At 44.1% G+C, this 19,299-nt stretch overlaps 1 protein-coding gene across 1 annotated transcript in view; it reads left to right on the top strand.

Annotated features, from left to right (window-relative positions):
• The first annotated feature begins 1,478 nt into the window (after positions 1–1,478).
• ABL1 (ABL proto-oncogene 1, non-receptor tyrosine kinase) overlaps positions 1,479–19,299 on the top strand; it is a 72,045-nt gene continuing 54,224 nt past the window's right edge. The window contains exon 1 of the mRNA XM_053472816.1: positions 1,479–1,711. Coding sequence (XP_053328791.1) covers positions 1,576–1,711 — 136 coding nt within the window. The 5' untranslated portion in view covers positions 1,479–1,575. The remainder of the gene's footprint in view (positions 1,712–19,299) is intronic.

Raw genomic sequence — 19,299 nt, 5'->3', positions numbered from 1 at the left:
CGGGAAGGGTTTAAATCATCATGTGTTTCATTTTTGAACATGAAATTGTAATAACAGGAGAATTTTTGTAAAAAGTAAAAGTTATACATTTTGTTTAAATGTGTTGTGTTTTCTGTGGTTTTTCATGCTTTGTCATAGAAAATTGATGGTCCAGTCAACAAGCGAAGTGCATTAGTAGATATTGGTAATAAGAACATTTTTTACAAAGGGGCTGTGAGCAGTGATATTCCCTTTTGTTTCCATGGATATAGGCTCCTATCTTAGATGTAATGTAAGGGAGTTTACTGAGAGGGTGTTAGGTGGAACCGCCTTCCAGCAGAAGTGGTAGAGGCTTATACGGTGAAGGGATATAAACATGTATGGGATAGACATATGGCTCCTGAATCTATGACGAGACCAACAATTAAGGTTTGAGTCTTTAAAGCAGGAAAATGGGCCGAATGGGGCCGATCTATGTTTCTGTATAGAAAGAATGACACTGTCTGTATTATGAGTTACAGCGTGATCCCTTATTACACTCAGAGTTAATAATGTATGAAGGGAGCAGATAGGAATAAGTCTGTTACACGGAGTAAAGCTTTAAATAGGATGTTATTCTGAGGATGGAATTCCCTTTAATTGTCCTAGAAAGCTTACGCGCATGCGCAGAGGAAGTAACGCGGCCCAGCGTTTGCCTGAGTACGGAAGTTGCGTCACGTACGTCACGGCGTCTCCCAGGGCAGCAACAGTAGCAGCCTCGGCCAGGGCCCATCATGGCGGCGGAGAGTACCAGATCTCCCGGGCACTGAGTGTGCGGGACCCGCTCCGTCCTGTCCCTGCTGTGGGTGCGGTGTGTCTGCCAACGTAACCCCCCGTACATCCCGCACGAGAGGCCGGAGCGGGGAAGCCGGTGAGGAGTATTCCAAGGCTGGAGGAAGGAGCCACTTCTCTACACAGGGCCCCCTAACATGACGGCTTCCACCGGGGCCCCGTGAACCCTTCCCATTCGGTACCTCGGAGATGACCAAGGAAGGCAGAGCAGGGACCCTTCCGTCTTAATCCTCTCGGAGCTGTCTGCCGGGGACTGGGCTGGAGGACCCCAGCTTGCCAGGGACCCCTCCTCTGATCCAGTTACACAGCACTGAGTACATCAGTGACACCAGCACAGGGTGACAATGACACGAACTCGTCCCCTTCCTACTTGAAGTGTGTTCTGTACAGAGGGGGATCTACGCAGGGACCGCCGCCGATCACCGTATCCCAGGAGCTATTATGTTATTATGTGTCGTGTTTGTATTTGGTTGCCTCAGCCATCGTGCTATAGGGTGTGCAGCCTTATATAAAGCGCACTCATCGCCGTTACGTTGTTACAGCCCTTTCTCGCTGTCACATTTCACGCCGCGTAGTCTGTAAAAAGCCACGCAAGCCGCTTCTGACTACCAGAGACGCTCATCGCATCAATATATATATAAAAAAACATCCTTTTTTTTTCTCCTGAGTTTTACTGATTATCCTCAATGAACTGAAGCTGCGTCGCTGGCCGGTCGTAAAGGATCCGTGTTGTTTTTGCGCTTTGCACCGAGTCCTCTTCGTCCTATGGGGCAGCAGCCTGGGAAAGTGCTTGGGGACCAGAGGAGGCCGAGCCTGCCTGCCTTACCCTTTATCAAAGGAGCGGGGAAGAAGGATCCGGCCAAACATGTTGGCTCCCACTGCAATGTGTTTGTAGAGCATGGTAAGGGATGGTTACATTTTATATTTTCCCGCATACAGACAAAATCAACATATATATATTTATATGCATATATATATATATACGCGTTGTGTGTGTGTGTGCGCGCAAAGTTTGGGGTCACTTAGCAGTTTTCATGGAAATCAAAGACATTTCTGGCTGTAACATAATTGCAAAAGGGTTTCTGACCATCAATTATCCTTTTAAACTTAAAGTTGGATCAGCGAACATAACGTGTCATTGGAACACAGGAGTAATGGGAATGATAAAGGGCCATTGGAACACAGGAGTGATGGGAGTGATAAAGGGCCATTGGAACACAGGAGTGATGGGAGTGATAAAGGGCCATTGGAACACAGGAGTGATGGGAGTGATAAAGGGCCATTGGAACACAGGAGTGATGGGAGTGATAACGAATGATGAGCGCCCATGAAGATATTCCATTTAAAACCAGCCATTTCCAGCTCCAATAGTCATTTTCTCATCCGTTTCATGTTATTTTAATAGACAAAATTGATGTTTCTTTCAAACACAAGGAAATTTCTAAGTGACCCCAAACTTTTAAAGATATCTATGCATCTATCTATCTATCTATCTATCTATCTATCTATCTATCTATCTATCTATCTATCTATCAAATCCACTATGCAACCACAGCAGGGTTTTTGTTTTCTATATCAAAGAGTGAAGATATTGGATCTGATCATCTAAACGTTATGCGGTTCTCATGAATTGGGTTCTTACGGGCAAAATAAGGCAGTTTAAAAACTGATACAGATTCCTTGTATTCTGCATTATTATTATTATTATATATTTTTTGCCTTAGTTTGTTACAGATTTGGCTAACCTGGTCTATATTTCCTACCCCTACCTAACAAAAAAAACCTCTTAAGTTCTTGTTCCTAAAGCTGGCTTTATGCATAAAAAGTTATGCTGTTATTAAATTTGTGGAGTTCCGTTCCCGATTTCCACTATATTTTGTGTAAAGTAATGGTGAGTTCAGCCTGCCATCGAGCCGCCTTTCTAAAAAATATCATTTTTACATATTTTATGTAGAACCATATCGGTGATCAGCAGATCATCTTACTTTCTCTCCTTAATACGTCTTCTACGGTTTGTCATCCGCTTGCCATTAAAAAAAGTACGTTTTCAAATTTCATGTAAAACAACATTTAAGACTGGATGGGAGCAAAGGTGTTTGTGGAGTATTATTATTATTTATTATATTATATAGCGCCATCATATTCCGCAGCGCTGTACAATGGGTAGACAGGACATAACAAGAAGTATGTAACATAACAAGTTGACTTACAGAAACAACAGGAGAGGAGGGCCGCGATCAAAAGAGCTTACGATCTAGAGTGAGTTAGGGAACCGGTATATGTTATAAATGTCTCATCCTTAGGCACCGGTGCCTATATGCCATAACATTTCTGACTACCTGTAGCGGACAGAGGCGTGTTCCATGCCACGCGTGTCTCTCTTCTACCGCTTGTATGACTGTTATATGTCTGTGTCTACATCGTTACGTCAGCTCCACCATCGTGATCCTAACTTTATGTGGTGAATCAGAATGAATCGCTGTCTGCTTACGCACTCGCGGCGTATATTCTGCTTTAAAGGGGCTGCTCCGCGTAGACGAATCATTGGCGAATAAAGCACACGAGATCCGACCGTTTATTCTTTAAACCTTCAGAAAACAACATTTCAGATGCTTTCTATGTCCGCTTTTGCGTCACATGACATTTAAGCATTCCCTGTAAAATAATGTGTTCTCTCCATGCGTTTGCAATAAGCTATAGGAGACATTAAAGCGCATGCGATGGTTGGATTAAATTCCATTAGCGAATGTTAGATTTCATTGAGCGTTGGGTCGGGGAGCTGAATATTTGTAAGCCTTACCTGTGCAGGCTTTTGGCGGTTGGTGGTAATTGGAGGTTTTAGGTCTGCTGAGGGAGATCCATTCATTTGATTAAGAATGTTTTTGTTTTGTTTTTTGTTCCTCTTTTTGAGTATTCTAGTTACATTTCCAGTATAAAAACTTTTCCCACTTCTGCATTTGTTCAGATGGATTATGAAAAAGCTTTGGTTGGCGTCTCAAAAATGACTAAATCGACAGACGTTCTGTTTGTTTGGTTTGTGGTCAGCAAGAAAACTGCACTTCTAGTCTTTTTACGGCAAAAAATAACATGGACCACATCCGCTTAATGGAGATAAAAACTCCTATTTATAAGACACGTAATTTAAGTGTCTGCTTGAAACGTAAGCAACGTGATAATGATATCTCCCATGTTAGTGAATTGTACGGCCTTGAGTGTCCCGCAGCAGAGGATAATCGGACTCATAGTTTGATAGCTGGAAGTTGCTTTCCCTTCTTCCATAAAGACCTGCAACATTTTATTAAATTGCAGAGGATCATGGGAGTTTGAGTCCATGAACAGAAAGCAAATGCCCTTTAGCGATTACCGGACGGGGCATGCATACGTTCTATACATTATATTAAATAGATGAATCTTAAGAGATAAAAAAAGGATCATGGGGTTTGAAGTTCATCTCTAGCTGGACCTTCACAAGTTCTTTGTGGCTTCGTGTTGCATTACTGTAGTCTTTAGTTGATTACCTGGGAGGGCAGCGGGCTTTGCTAATGTCTGGCAGGGGATTGTGGGAATTGTAGTGTCAGTACCTGGCCTGTCTTGGCTGTGTTCACTTGTGTGTATATAATCATCATGTTGTGGACCACTAGTGTTCTACGATGTTGACGTCTTGAGTCATGTGTCATTTCTGGCTTTATTTTGTCTCTTGTTACATCTACATGCGTGCCTGGATCGTAAAGGAAGGCAAAGCGCAGCGTTCCTGTTCTGCTGCTTCCTAACCGGTAACCCGATTTAAAGGTCTCGCCTGGACACGCAGAGAGGGGCAGATGGTACGGAGCGCGTTTGATACGGAGCTAAAGCCGTCCATATGTGCAGCTGCGATCTCATAGAGTCATCCAAGCAGCTAGCCAGGGGTGGCTTTAAATAATTACGTTCCCGTGGCCATGCGGAGAAAGGCGCAGCATCCGGTGGGCTGATCGTCCTAATAAACGAAGAGCGCCCTTTTAAAATGGCAATAAACTTTCTTTTGATTTACTCTTAGGAAAATGATTCGGCGGGTAAGGTTCGGTGAATAGTTTCATTAGGAGTTAAGAAGAAGAAAAGCCGCTTTGCTTACCTGCCGGCGCTCCCTTACCATCTTCTCACAGGAGGAAACCCAGTCCAAAAAGCTTGGCTCCTCACTCACAATTACCGTATTATTGCCGTGACCCCTGAAATATGTTTAGGGCTTCTAATAGCCGTAGCATGCTGACGCCTTGCTGAATGTGACCTGCGATACGTTGCATTGGATCTGTGTTGGCTGTTGGCTTGTGAAGAATATGTCGTCGCTTTCTGCTTCCGGTGGTGAGAGTTTACTTTGTTCTTGGTGTCGGGGTAGACAACGCATCTCTTAGCTATATTGCTATCTCTGTGGCTTGGTGGGTTATTCTGTTACCCCCGTGTGATACCAGGTCGATCTCCATGCAAACCTGACGTGCAGAAGAGGGAGAATCTGGCAAAAGTAACGGTTGCAAAGCCGGTATGCTTATAAAAATGGCTGCCATGGGCACAAGTCATACATTCTGTTCTCCGTACTGAACGTGCCGGTTGGGTTCTGGGTTATTTTTATCTTCTTTGCGTATTTTAGATAATTACAGGAATCTGTATACCTAGGCTAGAGAGGGGTAAAACGGCACAAAACAAGTTGGGGTAACGTATTCCGTGCGATGAATGACTTAGTCGTATGCCTTGTGTATGTAACGTCGCGGACTTATCTCCCAGCGTTGCTTCTCATCAGGTTTCTTTAGAAGACATTAAAGGTGCGGACACTTGTGCTTTCCTAGAGATTTGTGCTTTGAAGGTCTCGTCCCGCGAGGTTGGAGTCTTCGTCTCCGAGATCGATCCGCGAAATCATTTTATTCTCCTGCTTTCTGTGCGCTTTATAAGTCGGGTCCGTTTAAAAGGTTTCTCATTCAATAAAAAGTCAGAGGCCGTTCGCTATTTCAGTATCTCTCCATCTCTTGACATCAACATCATTTTTTTTTTAAATGAGGCAGTCGGCTTTTTATTTAAAAAATGCTGTAATTTGTTCCATCACTTTTTATAGCGGAATAATTGTTTCTAGATCGCTCAGCTTGGTTAAACCAGCCGGGTCGGAGAATTCACTTGCGATGCAGTTTGTCCCGGCGGCACCCTGTCTAGGCCGTCCGCGTGACCTGAACGGTGATGGCCGCGAGGACCTCTCTGTGGCTTCTTGTAGAAATGTTGAGCAGGGGGGCTTGAGTTTTTTTTTAGAGCTGGGCTAGAAGGGAATCAGCGGTTGGCCAGGTAAACCACCTCCTCCCGTTTTGCTTTTGGGGCCTTCCTCGTATCCTTCCTTATATCCTTCCTTCCCGGATGCCAGGCTTGGCTGGATTTCAAAGTGATATCATCAGTAGCGACGAAGAAAGAAAAAGACCTAGAAACTTTGGCTGAAGTTACGTGACTGCTCTCTTCATTCCAGAAAAACCCCCGGGGGCTGCAGACAGCATTATGTGGGTCCTGGAACAAGGACTGTGATTTTTGGCTGTAAAAATGTGTTTTTTTTAATCAAAATTGTAGCTTCTGTGTGTCAATGCAGAACATAACCCTTTCCCTAGGATGTACAGAGGCCCATTATCCCTCCCATCACTCCTGTGTTCCAGTAGCCCTTTATCACTCCCATCACACCTGTGTTCCAGTGGCCCTTTATCACTCCCATCACTCCTGTGTCCTAATGGCCTTTTATCACTCCCGTCACTCCTGTGTTCCAATGGCCCTTTATCACTCCCATCACTCCCGTGTTCCAAATGCCCTTTATCACTCCCATCACTCCTGTGTTCCAGTGGCACGTTGTGTTCACTTTATCCAAGTTTAAAAGACTAATTGATGATTAGAAAACCCTTTTGCAATATGGGGCTGTAAAGCATAGCGGTATCTGTTACTTTCATAATGCTTTATACAACCAACATTATCCATGACGGCGGCAGTCCTTTTCTTTTCGCAGGAGGACTTGTTGACTGTTGTCGCCATTGACCTTTGTCACAGCTTTGTGGTTTGCGCTCATAGCGTCCCTTCCTTTCATACAATAGAATACTGTTTCTGCGTGAAACCCCGTCTCTAAACCTTATATCTCTGCTGATTCAGGCTTCCCACCCGGTTAAGAAGGCTAATGCTCTGTTGGCATTGACCGGGCCGCTGCTGGATTAATCGCTGAATCCGACCACAGGAATAAAATAAAACTCGTGACCTTCAGAAGCAGCCGCTGTTGGGTAACGGCAGTGATTTCCAGTAAGAAGCTCTGCTGGGGTAGAAGGAAGGCAGGAACGGGAAGCAGACCTAGGTTTATGTGCGAAAAATACTGAAATATCGTTCAGTTCTGTCGCTTTCAATAAAATCCGGAGAACGTCTTATTTGTACTTTGTTCTTTCAAACGCTGCCTGTTCTTGTCTGAAACACACGGGCATGTATTAAATTCTCGAGTGACACATGATGAGAGCGAGGTATACTCGCATTCCGCGCTCACTCAGATTAGTCCAAGTGCCAGAAACCTGTTCTTCCACCGGTTTCATCCTCGCGGGTTCGTGTCTCACCCAACGCGTTCCGGGTTTCTTTCCTTCTTTTTAACCTCCTCCTGACCTGTCGATGAAGTCGTAGCCTCTCTAACTCTGGTAAAAAGAAATGTGAGACAATAACTTGTTTTTTGGGTAACGGAATAAAATAGGAATAAACCCACACGTTTCAGATGAGCAGCTCATCCAGTAAAGGGTCACGGTGGACCTTAAACTTTAGGAGCTCTCATTCCATGATATCTGTTATCTTATTTTAACTGGACTTCACAGTTCAGCAAAACACATGATGGATCTTAAGTCAAGCTGTGATTCCTCTATGCAGTTTTTTATCTCTATGCTTGTTGATGTTGAAGATGCTACACGTGCTACATGATTTCATAGAGGTTGGTCAGAATGACTCGTCTGGCTGACTCGGAGGTTTCTGAGCCTTTCAGGTGCCTTATCGACGTTCCACCTTCATCTCCATCTTCTGCATCCAACCAAGGGCCAATGCTTTCTGCTGTTCTGGCCGTATTGTTGGGTTGACTGACCTCCAGTCCTTGCGAAGAGCCCATTGTAAGTTTTGTGCACCAAGCTGGCCACCGAGGCTTGGGTGCTCTGTCTTTCTCTCTCTTTGGTTTAGGGGAAGTGGTATTTATGATTGCGGATCGACAAAAATGGAGGCTCTCCCGCAGACTAATCAGGAAACCCACCACATCCTTCTATGGCGGTCGCTGATAATTCGATATCTCTGAGTTCCATTCAGTCGTCGTGGCAGAGCTCTCGACCCACAGCCTTTATTCTGATTAGAATGTGTATTACGGCAAAGACATGTACCGGCCCCCGCGTGGACGGCTCATCAAATGAATGGAAATCAGCCGTACCTACAATACCCCAGATACCAATAGCTTTTATTTCTATATGTTTTAAGCAGTTAGTATGGATTTATTTTTTATTCACCTTTATGGCGTGGATCATCTTTTTCACCTAGATGGGTTTCTTCGTTGATAAATGTATTGATCAGAACGCTGAGAGATAGTCGGCTTCTGTAAATACGTACGCAGCCCAGATAGATTAGATTTTCCTGTACGTGCATTTTGGTTCTTTAAAGCATGGCATAAGTTTATTACGGGAGCTGAACCGTAGCCCGTGGGATACGGGGAAGTGACAGAGCCGCGTTAATGTACATCCGTTTTATCCCGGGGACCCATTAATCAATTTTATGAAGCTTACAGGACGAGTGTCACAAACCGTAAATGTATCTTTTCAGATATTCAGAATACACGGCGTGCACCTGGGTTTTAATTGATGAATCTAAGAGCTTTTTGATAAATCCTCTGTAGGGATTCGGAATGCGTTGCTACATGGATTCGGTCTTAAAGGGGAAGAATATTGACAACATCGCATGTATAAACTTGCATTTAATATCAAGAGTAAAAAAAAAAATCCTGCTAATTCTAATAATAAAAAATAATAAATGATAAACATTTTTTTTTATTTTTTTTTTAAACTTGTTTTTAAATAATAAATATTCACGGGGGAGGGATAGGATGAGTTCTCTGTATCCGAATCACCTATGGAGTGTTTGAAACATACTCCGACAGACGGGATAAGACCGTGAAAATAAAAATAAAATATTATATTCTATGTTTTAATGGACTGTGATATATGTTTTTATATTTATGCATCCTAAACAGATTAAATACATGTCCCAGGGGAAAAGATCTTTCACGTAGCAAGGTTAACGTTGACCAAGGACCCCGGGGTTTACTCAGATATTATTCTAAAGACAATAATCTGTAAAGCGCTTGGGTTTATGGAGACAGCAAAGACCTTTTCTTGGCTTGCGCTGCTGTAATGAAACTCTTTGCTGCTCTCTGCCGCAGTCTAGCAGACCTGCGACGACTTCTCTCTCTCTCTCTTCTTCTCTCTCTCTCTCTCTCTCTCTCTAATTTTTAGTAAGTTCGGCTGCCCTTTGTCCTCTTGATGCCCTCTCCTGCAAGTTAAAGCTCCCGTGTACAGATGGTAATAGCACTTCAAATCCCCGCTGAGAAAGAGCCAGTGACCTAAGAGCAAAATACAAGCTCAGCACGCCGCTGGGTCTGCCCCTCCGCCGCCGCCGCCGCCGCTGCCGCTGAAGAGGTTTTTAAGAGACCAGAAAACTCCCACTTCTAAACGCAAAGCTTTTTCTGTAAAAATTCAGCTTGCCGAGGCTCCCTCCTTCCCGGTCCGCAGTGCGTTCTAGAAGAAAAGGCACGGTTCATACATTTAATATGCCTTACTAATCTTTTCATGTCTAATATTTGCCAATATTTGATTATGTTTTTTAATTATATTTTGCACTGTGCACGTCAGAGATCCAGGACTCGGTCACAAGCGTTTTGATTAGCAATCTCGAGGCAGGCGACTGCTTGCCTTCCATTAGAGGACATTGCTGCGATAATACATATATATTATGCTATCCAAAAGAAGACCCCCGGCAGTGTCTGATCTCAACTAATCAGACTGGGGCACATTGGGCAGATACAGTTCCAACCGCTGACCCCATGAGCGGCCATTTGTATTTCAGAGATGCACAAATGGAAATAAAACTGCAATATACTGCTTTGAATACAGCAGATCGTCTTTTTCGTACTGTGGCCCCGCGGACGTCGCAGAGGGTCATCAGATTCCCTTTATTGGGACTTTATTGTGTAATTCTTAGTAAATGCATCCTTTCGAAGGTAGGGGAGAGTGGAGACCAACCCGTCGTAAGCACTTTACTGCATATTATAGCTGAGTGCTCCCTTTACATTTTCATTGTCTCTCCTTCGCAGATGCCCCTTTTCCCACCACGCTGATTTCAATGGGAGCACTTTCCTGACACTCATTGGCTGCTTCAGGTAGCCAATCGGTGGCCAGAAACGTCTGACGGCAGAGGAGGACGGCAGCTGTGGCTGTTGATTGGTTTAGGCAGACTATGTAGGGGGCGGGGAGAATTTCTGGACAAGAGGTCTATCATATTAAGCTAGTTTTGCCGTATTCAGGTGCTTCTGAAACCAAAAATCTCCAACAGCAATTACACCGAATGGCAAACATAAAAGCACAGATTCGACCCCCAAAATATATGAATTTAGTTATTCTAAAAACTATGACAACGGCAATTCCCCATCAGCATTAAACATATGTTTTTTTTTAATACAGATTTTTATATACATTAACCAGAAGTGAAAAGGTGACATTCCACAGATCGATACATTATTGGGTTTTCCTGAAATTTGATCCGAACCTCGATTCCTGCGGACGGAAAGTTTTGTATCACTTTGTTCTTGAAGCGGATTCATCATAAAATATTCACTTTTACAATGAATGTCACGGAATGTTTTATTAACGCGTCTGTTAAAATTAAAGTAATAAAACATAGCCAAATCCTCATTTCTCTCTCCCGGCGCTCGTACGTTACCGTACCGGGCCCTTCTCATTTCTGTTCCGGAGCTTGATGAAACTCGAGATTTTTAGACTCCGTATTTTTAGGGAACCCCTGGCTGTGAGCTTTTTAACCCCTTAAAGGAGAGCACCATTTACATTTCAGGAACCAGCTTTAACATGTATACCATGAGAGCAGCCATCTTTCCGTTCTCTGCTTTATTATTCCTCCCCATTAAGTTATTTCTCTGTTATTGTCCCTCTTTGGTGGCAGCTTATTGGGTCAGACGGCTTTTGTTAAGGGTTAATTGGAGAATGCGAAATACCATCAGGACGGGGCGTTGATTCATATACAGGTTCTGCCATATGCAAGCTATAGAATGAATAAATCCATGATAGTTAATAAATGTTCCTGTATTAATGTATAATTTATATATTAACGTATAGCTGGAAGGGAAGTCAGGGATAGTGAGACTTTCTGGCATGAGCTGTATGTTAGATATAGTTTATTCTTAGTAAATATTGATCTCATAATGGCTCGAGCAGACCTGCTAATCCCTGTGCCGCTCAGCTTTGTTCTTCATCTATAAAATCCAAACATTCCGTTAGCAAAGCCCTGTATTTCAGGCTGGACGACCCCTCGGACCCGAAAAAAAAACAAGTATTAACAGAAAACGTCTTGTTTTTGCACATTACTGGCTTATCGTACGTGCCCGTCTCGCCTAGACGCTTTCCCGTGTGACACATTCGATAACGGCAAACTCGGAGCAAAGCGCCTTCTCTTACCGGTTTTATTAGGTGTTCTAAATTGTTACAGCAATGTTCCGGCAAATGCATTCGTTCCAAGGAACAAGGATGGAGGAATCCAGCGAGACACTTTGTAGCGAGAGTATACCAAGAGAAAAAACGGATTTACGATGAACCCAACTGGAAATGTGCTGAGAAACGGCTTCTTCTCGCGGCCACCGTCCTAAGACGTAGACGCAGCTTCCTCGCCTTCTCAGAGCATTCTTCAAGCACGTTCCCAGTCTTATAGAACAGATTCCAGCAGCTGCTAAACTTGTATATTAGACTGCAACAGGGAGTGCGATTTAGGGGTTTAAGCCCTAAACTGGGAATCTCAGCTCAGATACTTCGCTATGCATTTTGAAGGGTCCATCCCAATGAGATCTCCATGCCAGAAGGCCCGAGCTGGCCCTATATAATGTATAGTTAAATCATGACTTCCAAGAAACCATCCCAAAATATCTATGCATTCCTTACGACTGTCTCTGCCCTTCCCACCGGTGTCAGCCATTCATAAAGTCTAAACGGGAAGCCTCATGGAAAAATGGATGAGTTCTTCTTCTTTAATGGAGTTGGATTAGTGAGTTGAGTTGGATTAGTGAGTTGAGTTGGATTAGTGAGTAAGGGACACCAAGTGTTTTGGGAGGTCAAGGCATCGGCATGGGGATACTATCGTCCGAAACGTTTGGCAGCTTCGTGTCTGGCTCCAGGATAATCGATAGAAATAGAATCGCGTTCCAGATGTCCATTACTGCTGCCCTTGTCGTAGACGGTGAGACGGTGTAGCACTCGTTATGAGAATAGACGGTTGTTGTTTTCGTAAATCTTAGACAGGCGTAAATGAGACTAACGGTGTTACCGTCTCACGGGATTTTTTAATAATCTATGTTTTAAAGACCCCGTTAAATATTTTTAGAATGCAGGCGTTGCTCCTGGTAACGTCGATATTTGCTTGGCGCGCGTCCCTCGTGTTGGCGATTCTTCTCGCGCGCTCTCACCTCCGCGATCTAAAATAACATTTGGAACTCTGCGTTTTCTCAGGTTTTTTTCTGGCATAATGTATAATTACCGTCTTTTTTTTGTTTGTGTTTTTAAGAACCACGCTTTTTAACAATGAGCTGCTGCTTCCTTCCAGCAAAGATGTCGAGTGTCATTGTTTTCTCGGTAGCCCAACACCCATTTCCTCTGGAAGGGCTCGCCGCCTGTTGGCTCGCACTCCACTATTCCTGCACTCGTGTCACGTAAACACTTATTTGCGTATTTGCGTTGCACATTAACGTTGCACCAGTCAGATATCCACAGGTGGCCAAAGTGGGGCACCTTTGTCTCAGGGGGCGTGGTTAGAGGCGGGGATTGCAGCACTTTGCCGACCTATTGATAGTTATATATATATATAAGCCAGTAATACATTAACCCACTAAGAGCTGATAAAAAGCAACCTCTCCAGGTTGTCAACCTGCTGTGGCCCTATTGCCCCATCGTCACAGTGACGCCCCTGCTTGTTCATCTTGTCTGCCCTGTTTGTTTGTTTAAGGGCAATTTATACCCTTAGAGCGTATCTGCCTTTGTAAACAGATGCCCCCCCTTTGTACGGAGCGCTCCGTGTGTGTGCGGCACGCGGGGATATAGCAGAGTGCACCATATGTCGGGCCGCCGAAATGCTGCCGGGTCTATCACAGCTTTGTACGAAGTAAGCTGTCAGCGAGGCCCGTATCGCGTTACCCGTTCAGATGTTTGCAGTTTATTCTTCTGAATTGAGAAGCGGTGCGCTGGAACGAAGCCAGGCACGTCCGGCGGGGCAGTATTTAACTAATCGCACGGGAGCGAAAGCTTTCACGCGCCAACGTGGGTATGCATTATTCACTCATCCAGCTCACGGCGCACACATGTGCCGCTTGCTAAGGTTTCTGCAGCGCCTTAATTACGGGATAAATGGAAATCTCATGTTAACGGTCTGACATAATTAGTCTGCTTTCCTCTGTCACGATCATATTCAAAGGCAGACAGCTTCTGAAATAGCTTTATACTTGTTTGTCTCTCCAATCTTTATCGTCTCGCACCGAGCTGGCCTCTTGTCTCAAGGGGTGGGCTGTGAAGTTTTACAACTCTTATTTAAGGATGCTTTCAACGTTACGATGGCTTTGATTTCTGTAGCACCAACAGATTCTGTAGCGATGCACAATAAGTTATGCAGACGATACCAGATATAAAGCACAAAAGGTGTGGAGAGCCTGGGTTAATAGACCAGGCGTATCGGACTCGTTTGACTCTAGAGATGACTATCCGGGGGCCACACATTTGTAAATGCACTTGGTACTCCAGGTCATGGTAGTGTTTAGTTACATGATGAATAAATACATAAAACATATGTTTTCAGGGCCTTTCAGGCACTTATGAATCTCTCAAGATTCACAGAACTCACAGTCAGGGACTCACAGCCCGCAGGGGTCACATACATACGTCCACAGACACGCATACTCGCACAACTTAACAACCATAGATATACACTCACACAAAGAACTCACAGCGCATTCACAACACTCTGACGCACACAGACACTCGCACAACTCTCAGAGCAACACACAAGAAGCTCACAGAGACAAAAACACAGCTCAACACTCACACAACTCTTAGCGCAACTGACAGACACTCAATACTACAATGTACGATACCCTTTTCAATTTTCCCCTGCCAGAGAGGGCAGTCATTGCTGGAGGTATCAGATCTCTTAAAAGGAGCTTCTGGACGTGGCTGGTTGCCATCTCGGTATGTAGGACCAGCTGTGAGCGTGGAAAGTCCTGCGGCCCCTGTGTCCTGCGGAATGTGGCCCTTCACATTTCCCGGCATACCAAGCAAATGAGTAGCAGGATGATTTAATGCAGCAACTACCAGAGGAAAGGAGAGTTGTGCACGTGCAGAGACTGTCTCTGCGCGTGCGCATGCCCCGAAACCCAGTGGCGCTGTATGAAGTCACGAAGACACCACAGACAGAGGAAACGTATCCAGATATCATACCAATTAGCTACAGTCCAAATTCTCTGTCTGAAATGGATCAAGTCTGTCCCTGATGAAAGCCCCTCTTCCATCATACCCTGTGGCTTTTATGACACATACTCCTTTTTTTTGAGGGGGGGGGTTAGCTTTGACGACATTTGGTGACATAACATTTCAATTTTCTTAACCCCTTAAGGACCGGGCTCATTTTTCGTTTTCTACCCTGTGGGACCGAGGCTGTTTTGACACTTTTGTGGTGCTTGTGTTCAGGTGTAATTTTCTCCTCACCCATTTAGTGTACCCACATAAGTTATATATTGTTTTTTTCAGGACAAGATGGGCTTTCTTCAGATACCATTATTTTGATCGTATCATCTTATTTACTATAAAAAAAATTAAAAAAACATGGTGAAAAATTGAAAAAAAAGACATTTTATGACTTTTATTTGAAAAATCTTTTACTCACCTAAAAAAGCAAGTAAAAAAACTAGCTAAATAGATTCTACTACTTGTCCTGAGTTTAGAGATACCCAATGTTTTTATGTTTTTTTGCTGTTTTTTGTACGTTATAGGGCAATAAGTACAAGCAGCGTTTTATGATTTCCAAATCTTTTTTAACAAATCTGGTCAGTCTGCCTCCATCTCCTCTTTGGAACATCTTTGAAGCCGGTTAACTCAATTTAACCCCCTCAAACCATATATTTTTGAAAACTAGACACCCCAGGGTATTCCAAATGCTGTTATTTTAACCCTTTCCATGCACCAATTATACAACTACACTTTGTCAAACTTTGTAATAGTAATTTTTTTTATTTTTTTTTCCACACAAATTGTACTTTAGTTATAGATATACAGGTTCTGGTATATGTCACTATCAAACAACACCCCAATATGTGTTCAGCAACATCTCCTGAGTACAGTGATACCCCACATGCATGGGTTTGTCAGATTGTTTGGCTGGTAAAAGGCTACTTTTGGGGCATGCGTAATCCAGGTGGTCATTTGGTCATTCTGCCTCCATCTCCTCTTTGGAATATCTTTGAAGCCGGTTAACTCAATTTAACCCATTCAAACCATATATTTTGGAAAACTAGACACCCCAGGGTATTCCGAATGCTGTTATTTTAACCCTTTCCATGCACCAATTATAGAACTACACTTTGTCAAACTTTGTAATAGTAATTTTTTTTCACACAAATTGTACTTTAGTTATAGATATACAGGTTCTGGTATATGTCACTGTCAAACAACCCCCCAATATGTGTTCAGGAACATCTCCTGAGTGCAGTGATACCCGACATGCATGGGTTTGTCGGGTTGTTTCAGATTTAAAATGCCACATTTGGGAAGTGCGCTTTTTTTCTCCATTTTGGTCAGTCTGTACCTATGCCCTATCTGTGAGCTAGGCCACTCCAATTTACCCCATCAGCCATTTTTTTTATATATTAGACACCCCTTGGGTATTTGAAGTGCTTTTATTTTAACTCTGAGATTTTTGAGAAATTTTAGCACTTGCTCAAAATAATAAACTTTATTTTTTTATTTTTTTAATTTTTTGTAATACTTTTTTATATTTTTTTTACACATTGTGCTGGTACTGGATGGTTCATCTAGTGACATCACTGCATAATTATTTTTAAATGTTAGCACATTTTTTTTTTCCATTTTTTTATTTTTTATTTTTTTTTTGAATATTTTACTAATCACATAGTGATTAGAAAGCTGGGCTCCATTGACTTGCATGGTTGAATGCAGTACCTGTATTCAACCAGCAAGTGGAGCCAGTTCTCTAGAGGGTCTGGAGACCCTCTAGCGAACTTTTTCGTCTTTATTGTTGTAGTTCCCGGGCCGCCGCCATCTTACTTGATGGCGAAGATCACCGGCAGCTGCGGCTGTGACCGCTCTCCGGAGCGGTCACAGCCCACCTAAAGGTAAGTGTTTGGTGTCGCTGGATGCCTCCTGATCGAGGCATTCCAGCGACACCATTTAAGTTTAGGAGGCGATCGTTGATCGCCTCCTAAACGCTTTTAAAACGGGCGTCCGCCGCCATACAATGTATGGCGGCTGTTGACGCCCCGGGGAGGGGCCAGACATGGCCCCCGATGCCGATCTCGGCCTTGCTGGATGCCTCGACATCGAGGCATTGCAGCAAGGCCGTTTAAGCGAAGAAAGTGATCCTTGATCACTTTCTAAGCTTATTTAACTTTTTGACGGTTCAGGACCGTCAAAGGTCATTTAGTGACCTTCTTGTCATGACGGTCCTGAACCGGCAAAGGTCGCGAAGGGGTTAATAGACCGAAACGGATAATCGTTCTCGCAAGGAATCCGGGAATAACGCCGGTTCTTAACGCTATTAGGCCTAACGACAGCCGTATTACACAAAAAGCAATGCTTCCCGATTTCAGTATATGATGAAAGGCAAAGACGGCAATAAAGATGTCAGCGCAGAGTTCTTTTCATCCGTTGTCAGATGATTTATCGTCTGCTGATCTAGAATAGCAGGGTTCCCTTGGTGGATAGCTGTCTCCTGGTTGACTGGCCAGCAGAGCTACAAGATACTTGCTTGCCGTACAAACAAAAAGTCGATCTTGTACCGTATCGGAGACGGGTATCGGCTGGAGACGCCTCTTTTTTTCCTCCCGTGTTATCTTTCTTCCCTACCTGTACTCCCGCGCGCATCTTTCTTCACACGCCGCATTAAGCACAGAGCGGCCGTAAACATATTCGCCTTCAACCGTGCTTTGCAAGCCGTCGAGATATTGAAAGTCTTGGAGAGCGCGTCTGGTTGTCAGGTTTAATAAACACACCGCAATGAAAAGGACCCAGTGGCATAAAAGAGAGATAAAAGAGAACATTGTGCCGAGTCAATGTGTGTCAATAGCGATTTTATACATGTCACACTATAGGATTTCCCTTTAATTCGTCCCCCCCCCCCGCTATCTCCGATGCCGTCGGGCCCTTCGCATTGTCATTTATTCCTTGATCGATAGTCGGTGGAATATTTTAAAGTGCGCTTGTCATAACGTAGGACGAGACGTTAGAGATAATGAAATGGGAATGCCGCTTTCCAAATCACCGGTGAGACCTTGTTTAGAGTTATGTGTCATTCTAGAGATAAATCCAGAGGCGATTCCGGAAGGGGCCTTTAAAATGGTGATAACCAGACGTAACAGGAGAGAGTTCTTGATACGGACACGGCAGGGGATTAGGGATTATATTATAATAATATTATATATATAATAATGCATTGCCCCCCCCCATACATTTACAAGAAGAACGCCATGAAATTTTTAAAGGGACCTCACAGGCTATGAAGGCTTTAGGGCACCTTGAAATGACAGGGCAACATTGTGCAAAGTGAAGGGGTTAAACAAGAACTGGAAACCAGTCGTGCGCCAGGTTTCAGTAACCGGCCATGCTTAACCCTTTGAGGGTCCGGCAGTTGTACTGTGCTCTGCAGAGACTTAAGTTGAGTCGGAAGCTACGTTAACGTCCAAGGATCTTCCTAATAAGGAGTCCAGAGATGTGTTAACGGGACCCCCGGCGGGGTGTAGTGACACAGGCGTGTATTCTTCCGGTGGCGCGGTGGGCGCACGGAGCGGCGGAAGTCTTTGACTCACACGGCAGTAATGATGTCTCAGTGGATAGACGTCTGTGATTTACGGGGACGCTGGACTTTGCTTTATTTCCCATCGCAACAATGAATCTTCCGCAAGTGTTTTACACATCCCTGGGATCCTGACATCTGTAGGTACAGAACAATATACCGGCGCGGCTTAACCCTTCCAAGCTGCGATTGGATAGCTCTACAAGGTTTGCTTGCAGAAACCAACAGGAAGGAATTCAATCCTTGTGTTAATGATAGAAATACCACAGTGTATATATTAACCACAGAGGTCATGTTAATCACACCTAGACCTTCAGAAATGGGATTTCTGATAATCCAGCCGGACACTCTATGGAGGAACGGACTTCATTAGCATTGCCATAAAGCATCAGCTCAGTGTGGTGTTTGAGCCGGGAAAAGTTACCCAAAATAGCACCTGACTGACAACAATGGCGTCCTCCAGGTCTGCAAAGGGGTTTATTGGAACAAAATGAGATAAAACTAGGTTGTTGTTGTTACCGCTTACAGCGCTGGGGGCGCCGTTGCCGCTTATAGCGATGGGGATGTTGGTACTGCATACAGCGCTGGGGACGCCGTCACCACATACAGCTCTGGGGGAACACCGTCACCTCATACAGCTCTGGGGGACACCGTCCCCGCTTACAGCTCTGGGGGCGTCGTTACCGCATACAGCTCTCGGGGATGCCGTCACCGCATACAGCTATTTTCCCATGGCACTTCCCCTGTAAAAGCTCCGAGCTTAGGGTGCGTCAGTTACACATCCTTTACTTAGTTGAGTAATTATAAGCCGCAGAGGGATCCCGGCTCCGAGGTGTTATTTTAGCCACCGTTCTCTCTCGAGAAGCTGGGTGAGAAGCTTGCTTTTTATGGCAGAGAATTAATTAGGAGAATTGATTATTTTCCTAACGGATCACACCATCGCATTAAACCTGCGCTTAAAATTTGCACGGACGCGTTCCATCTCTAGAATATTTTTGTGTCGGGGGATTAATGCGTCTTTTTTTTTTGCCAATCTCTATGTATATTCTATTCACCGCTGGCACTGAAAATGTAATTATACCACAGCTTTCCGCCAGCTCTCTGTATTTTTCTTTTTTTTTTTTCTCCCCCCAAAAAAAGATAAGATAACAATAATGC

Source organism: Spea bombifrons, chromosome 8, assembly GCF_027358695.1.
Source record: "Spea bombifrons isolate aSpeBom1 chromosome 8, aSpeBom1.2.pri, whole genome shotgun sequence".
NCBI classification, from domain to species: domain Eukaryota; kingdom Metazoa; phylum Chordata; class Amphibia; order Anura; family Pelobatidae; genus Spea; species Spea bombifrons.
The sequence above is the reverse complement of the archived record's forward strand: the minus strand, read 5'-3'. Positions and strand labels throughout refer to the sequence as shown.